Genomic DNA, 7,069 nt, shown 5'->3' on the forward strand with positions numbered 1-7,069 from the left:
TGACCGTTAGTCTTGGGGGTAAAGTGACTAAAAGATAACGTTAAGGGGGAAAACTGATAGTAGCACCGAACGTTAAGGGGGAAAACTGATAGTAGCACCGAACGTTAAGGGAGTAAAGTGATAATAACCCTTTTTAAAATTGAACTTTTTGTATTATTTTGTGTGTTATTTCTATATCATTTAGCAGTCTTCGGTCAAGAAATATTGATGAATTAATGGTTGGTCTAATTGCCTTGTCTCTTGGGCACTTGGGTTGTCGTCCGGTTGTAGATTCAGGCAAAACATATGGATACGAGTTCAGAATTACTAAGAAATGAAGTAACATATTTTTTAACATTAAACACATATAATTTTCTGAGACATTTTTTCTTTTCCCTTTGAACGACCATATATTGTCACTAACATCCCCTTCATTCTCTAAAGTTCAAAAGAATCATTTTTACAACTTTATCAGGAACTCTATACTGCAAATTTGTAGTTTCTGGTTACTCAAGATCGGTGCCAACATGTTTTAATACCGACAAATTCATTATTTCAGCATTACATGCCCCTAAACTCTCAACAAATCCACTGGCATATTTATTGATATTTTCCACTACAACTACCCCACCATGATGGACTACTTTTACCTGTCATTGGAGATGTACAATCTAGGACCACGAAAGCAACAAGGCCAAACAATTGGTAAACAAACAGTCAGATGCCGTGGACCACAAATAATAATTCATATTTAAGTCAATGAAGGGCTACTTTTACCTGTTACAAACATTAGACATGTACAATCTAGGACCAATTTGTCTTAGAAAATAGGACCATGAAAACAACATCAAGGCTAAACAATTAAACAAATAGTCACATGCCGTGGACCACGAATAATAATTCATATTCAACTCAACTTTTGACCCACATCATGCCGGGACCAATAATCATAAAAATTGCACCAAACCTAATATAAATTAACACAACCTTGTCATACTAAAAGTTAAACATATTGATATTTCTAGTTACTTCTTTTGTTTTTTCTTTTTTTATGACAAATAAATTATGATAATGCCACTGAAATTATTTGATTTTTAATTAGATATATGAACAATTTTTTATTTTTTTCGAGTTGGATGAGCTAAATTTGCTCGGTAAGCAAAAATTAATTATTTGCTAACCATTGGAGTTGGCCCAGGGGCCACAAGAAACCTATTCATGGTACTTGTTATATAATAATAATGATGATGAATTGTTATTTTCTTCTAATATAATGAATTTTAATCATCATAATAAATTAAAAAGAGCATAATATGAAATTTCAATCATCAATTAACAAGGGTATAATTGAAAAAACAAAAACTAAGATCACAATGATGCTTACACTTACACCCCTGTTGTCTTCTTCAATTCGAAGTCTAACAATAAGGACCTCCATACTTATCTCTTTGCGCTTGTGCTTGAGATAGTTCTTGAAATCCTTCCACCCAGGAGGTAGCTTTTCAATAACAGCAGCTACTTGAAAAGTTTCACTCAAAATCATGCCTTCAGCTAGAATCTCATGCAAGATAATCTGAATTTCTTGCACCTGACTGATAAGAATCTTGGAATCCACCATTTTATAGTCTAGAAATTTTCCGACGACAAATTTCTTTGCCCTAGCATCTTTGGTTTTATATTTCCGATCCAAGTATTCCCACAATGCCTTCGCCGTCTTGTGTACTTGATACACGTTATACAGCGAGTCATGCAAGCAGTTCATGATATAATTTCGATAAAGGAAATCGGAGTGCTTCCAAGCATCAATAGCACTGACAGCTTGTGCATCAGTTAATCCATCAGGCAGTTTTGGAGCATCCTCACTTAAGAATCTCGAGAGATTCAATGTTGTCAAATAGAACAGCATCTTTTGTTGCCATGTCTTGAAGTTCAGGCCATGGAACTTCTCAGGTTTCTCACTATAGTTGGTAGAAACCATAGGAGTAATCATTCCTTCAGGTCGTTTCACAATAGTGCCAGACGCAGAGGCATCAAAAGTAGAAATGTTGGTTTCTCTACCTGTATTGTCAGCCATTGAGAATAGAATCTGTTTTAAGACTGTTAGTAAAAATTAGGCTGGTACAATATAGGAAAGAATAAATATAAACTGAAAAAGGGTAGAGATAGAAAATAACAATCCGAGGCTTGTGAGCATAATTTTCTTAAATCAGATTCGCCCCCTACAGGTAGAGTGCTCGAGGTTAAGTAGGTGTCTGTCTCCCAGGATACAACGGATTAAAGGTGAATATGTTATTACCAAACTTCTTCACCACAGCGAACTCGAACTAGAGCAATATGGAACACTATAAAAGATGAAGATGCAAAAGAATAAAAAAAAAATTGGAGAGAGAGTTCTGTTTTTAAAACAAAATAAAAAGAGAGTTATTTATAGATGCTGGCCAAGGGTGATTGTGGAAATTGGAAACAAATGTTAAATTCCATTTAATTATCTTCACATTTATCAAAGTACCACATTCACGTACATACATGTATTCTCGATAAGAAAATTCCAAATTTATGTATTAACAATTACGTACATAAATACTTAATTCCTAAGTACAAGAATCCTAGGTACATGAATCTTCAGGTACATGAATGATTGATAATTATTCTTGGATTCTATCAGGAGTGCCATTATGAGAACGATTTTCTCATTCACTCTACAATGGATTTTTCCATTTTTCCAACAATACAACCCAACTCAATCTCAACTATTCATTTCAAAATTTATTGATTTAAAAAAAATGATCGAGATCGAGTTGAGCTATACTATCCCGATTTCATACCAATGGGTAATCTTGCCAATTGCCAACAACAGGAGAGATCCGCATCCTGGTGATGGGTACTGAGAATTTGGAACTATCATGGAAGTGACACTGAGTCACTTGACAAGTTAGTCCCCCAAAGTTGAACAGTGATCTTGTGTGAATGAGCCACAAGAACTGGTGGAAGATTTTGTTTTGTACCAGAAGTTTTGGTAGATTGCTCCAACAAACGATTGGTTGAGGCGTGACGACCCAACTGCAATGAAGAAACAAAACTGGAAAGTTATGGTTATAAATCAGCCAAGCTTCAATACAACACATCACAATTCTACTTGGTTTCCCATTTCCCTCCCATATTGTCATATTATTGGTGCTCTAAAAGCTTGATTAATTTGCTTGTCCAGTAATGTTGACTTGTGCCCCTTATGGTTGGATGAGAATAAACTATCAGTACAATAAACCGACTAAGACTGGGCATACCTAGCTTAACGGCTGTGAGCTAGTTTCGTTACTTCTTTAGGGTACGAAATAAACACTGGGGTCACGGTTTTATATAGCCGTGTTTTTCCCGTGCAAATTAAATTGTCGGCCCAAAAGGAGGAAAAACATAAGGAATCATTTGTGTGTTTTTTCCTATAAACACACAATGATGCACTTGTAATCACTGGAGATTAAATAGGATTATGCTCCCAAATCTCAGTAATTCAAACTGTGCAGATAGTTTTGTCTCTCAAAAATTGTTCATCTTCTGGTAACCATTTTGATTTTTCATACTTGCAATCAATCAAAACACACTAATCATGCTCCAAACTTTACAAAAGTCAACTCATTATTTATCCTTCGACATCGTCCTACATTTCTGGAACCAGTTTTTTTTGGCTGCATGTTTGGACTCATTCTACAGCACAGATGCTCCATGAGATTCATTATTGCTTCTTTTAGCATCATGAACAAGGAGTAAATGATTATGGACTATGTGAGCTCTAGAAAAATCAGGCTGACCCGTTTTTATTCAATGATGAATTTGAGATATAGTCCTACAAACATCGAGGGATGGAACACAAACCAGTTAACCACCCATAAACGGGAGTTGAATATGGTGTCAAGTAATTTTTTGATAAGTTTAAAGACTTGATTCGCTGGGTTGCGAGTGATGGGGTTAGCCGTTACATTTCCAACAGTGATAGTCTCATTTAGAATCCTATTGCATCAGGTGCGTGCTCGTTCTTCTGGAACCAAATCACTTTCAAGTCCCACGATTCATGACAAGTCTTCTTCCTTAGTTTGATTCCTTGCAAATTTGACCTGAATGCTTTAGTGACCAGGAATTCCATTTACATTTTATAGTGTAGTCCTACCAAAATGTATTGCATATTAGACTAAAACTATAAACTTTTGTTTCCTAAATGGACTTGGTATGAATCAGTATTTCTCTAACGTGATTCATAACTATAAATTTGCAATTTTGTGACAAGTGGTTAAAAATATGAAAAAATGATAGTATTCAAGGCTATGTAAATCTGATCTTAAACCTACATGTTTCCAAGCTAATAGAGACATTAGTCAAGTAACGTGAGATTCCTGATTCAACTTGTAAATTCTCCTTAATTTCAAGGTTTAGAATCTCCATTTAAACCAATTTATTATATATTTTACATACATATGTATGTATGGGTCTAGGGTGGAAATGGGGCTTTTCATATATTTTACATATATAATTTCAAGGTTTAGAATCTCCATAAATTTTACTATAGATATATGTATATATGTATATGTATATATAAGTATATGTACGTATAAAGTTATGATAGGTTTAGGTTGGTTGGAAATGGGGCTCTACAATTGACTTCTACTCCATTTCAATCTATTTAATATATGATACAAACTCCTACAATTTTGGGTACGAGTTGATGAATTTCATGATTACACTAAAATTATATAAGTTTCCACCAAATGTGGTAATAATTATATCAACTGGACAGAATTGGGTAGAATTGAATTGGAGAAACACGAATCAAGGTTGGTTTCCACAAACAGGCTCCTAGTGATATTCTAATTACCTTTCAGCGCCTTTAAATACTGAGCCCTTGAGCCTATCTCACTTCACCGCTATCCTTCAATTAAAGATGACAATGCTTTTTCTCTTATTGCTCCTTTTGTCAATCCTTATATCCATAGGTAAAAAGCACAAGAAACTCAGAAATATCCGTCAACCACCGGGTCCTCCAGGGCTCCCATTCATTGGGAACTTGCACCAATTCGACAGTGAAAAGGCTCATGAATTCCTAAGCCAACTCTCCAAGAAATATGGCCCCCTCATGTCATTACAGCTTGGTTCAGTTCCAGTACTAGTTATTTCTTCAGCAAGAATGGCAAAACAGGCCCTGACAACCCATGATCTTGTGTTCTCCGGCCGGCCAGCTTCTGTTGGGCGGCAAAAGCTGTCATACAATCGAAGGGATATTGCATTCTCACCTTACAGTGACTACTGGAGGGAAATGAGGAAGATTTGTGTCCTCCAACTCTTTAGCCTTAAAAGAGTACAATCTTTTCGTCCCATTCGTGAAGATGAAATTTCGAGCATGATTCAAAAGATCGTAAATCTCTCATCTTCATCACAACTAGTTGATTTAAGGACCATAATAATGTCCTTGACGAGCACTATAATATGTAGAGTTGCCTTTGGAAAGAGGTACGATGAGGAAGGGCACCAGAGAAAGCGATTCGATAAACTTTTACAAGAATCCCAGGCCATGATTGGGGGTTTCTTCATCTCAGATTATTTTCCTTCATTCAGTTGGGTAGATAAATTTTCTGGGATTATTGAACGTCTTGAGAAGAATTTCAATGAGCTGGATTTATTCTACCAAGAGTTGATACAGGAGCATCTCAATCCAAACAGACCACAAAGCATGAAGGATGATTTGCTCGATCTCTTAATTCAGCTAAAAGAAGAACAATCATCAATTATAGGCCTATCTTGGGATCACATAAAGGCAATTCTCATGGTAGTATATCCCTATTTTCAAGATAATCAATTGTTGAATTTCCTCTTCTTTCTTTTTTCATCTTCTTTAACAAGCATATTGGTACATGGTTTTCTCAACATAAATCAAGTAAACTGAAAGTTTTTTTTTTTTTTTTTTTTGCGTTAAAATAGTTGATATGGTCCTTAATAATAATCGTTTACCCTTTTATCACAGGATATATTTATTGCTGGGACGGATACAGCTGCAGCAGCAATTATTTGGGCAATGACAGCCCTGATGAAGAGCCCTTCTGCACTAAAGAAAATACAAGCAGAAGTGAGAAAATTGGTCAGAGAAAAAGGAAGAGTAGATGAAGAAGATATTCAGGAGCTTCCTTATCTAAAAGCAGTGATAAAAGAAACTCTAAGATTATACCCTCCAGCTCCACTTCTAGGGCCAAGAGAAACTACACAAGAATGCACAATCGAAGGCTATGAAATTAAGTACAAAACATTAGTTTTCATTAATGCATGGACTATTGGAAGAGATCCTGAATGTTGGAAAAGTCCAGATGATTTTATGCCAGAAAGATTTTTGAATAGTAATATTGATTTTCGTGGACAAGATTTTGAAATGATCCCATTTGGAGCTGGACGTAGGGGCTGCCCTGGATTTTCTCTAGGACTCGCAACAGTGGAACTTGCACTGGCAAATCTTCTGTATCATTTTGATTGGAAATTGCCTTTTGGGATGAAAGCAGAAGACGTAGATACTGAAGTTATGCCGGGACTAACCATGCACCCGAAAAATGGTCTTTCCCTCTTTGCCAAGAAATATGGGTAAAAATAAATAGTGATATGGAAAAATAAATAACTAGCGCAACGGATATTCTGTCCTACACCCTGTGCCACTCTCTGTCCCACTTTTCATTATACTGCTATTTCTCCTTCATAAACATCATGTTTTAATTCTTTTTTATTTTCTTAAGATCCAATAACTATTAATTGAGTAATACACAAAATTTAACAAACTCAAAAAATCAAAATGCATAAAAAATGAGATTTTTTATGAATTTTCTGCTGTATTTTTTAATTTTCTATTATATATTGCTTTTTTGAAGCTGTTATTTGCAAGAGTAGTTAGGAATTCCATACCTTTAGGAGGTTTCTATTATTATTTTTATTACTTTTATTTGATTTTTATAGTGTAGATTTAATTTCTAACATTTATGATAGTCTAAATAATAAAAGATTTCGAAAATCATCGGCAATTGACAATCTTCCCTATGGGAAAGACACCTAATACACCTATGCTCAA

General features: G+C 35.2%; 2 protein-coding genes across 2 annotated transcripts; one reads left to right on the forward strand and one right to left on the reverse strand.

Moving 5' to 3' along the window:
- Positions 1 to 485: 485 nt before the first annotated feature.
- LOC140009968 (uncharacterized) lies at positions 486 to 2,053 on the reverse strand. Its single transcript, XM_072056320.1, has 2 exons — positions 1,364 to 2,053; positions 486 to 629 (listed from the first exon to the last, which is right to left on the reverse strand). The coding sequence occupies exons 1-2, from the start codon at positions 2,051 to 2,053 to the stop codon at positions 486 to 488; spliced, it is 834 nt and encodes a 277-aa protein (XP_071912421.1).
- Positions 2,054 to 4,867: 2,814 nt separating this feature from the next.
- Positions 4,868 to 6,707, forward strand: LOC113718296 (6,7,8-trihydroxycoumarin synthase). The gene is made up of 2 exons (XM_027243232.2): positions 4,868 to 5,791; positions 5,987 to 6,707. The coding sequence occupies exons 1-2, from the start codon at positions 4,910 to 4,912 to the stop codon at positions 6,593 to 6,595; spliced, it is 1,491 nt and encodes a 496-aa protein (XP_027099033.1). The 5' UTR covers positions 4,868 to 4,909; the 3' UTR covers positions 6,596 to 6,707.
- Positions 6,708 to 7,069: the final 362 nt, after the last annotated feature.

Source organism: Coffea arabica, chromosome 6e (genome assembly GCF_036785885.1).
Source record: "Coffea arabica cultivar ET-39 chromosome 6e, Coffea Arabica ET-39 HiFi, whole genome shotgun sequence".
NCBI classification, from domain to species: Eukaryota; Viridiplantae; Streptophyta; class Magnoliopsida; order Gentianales; family Rubiaceae; genus Coffea; species Coffea arabica.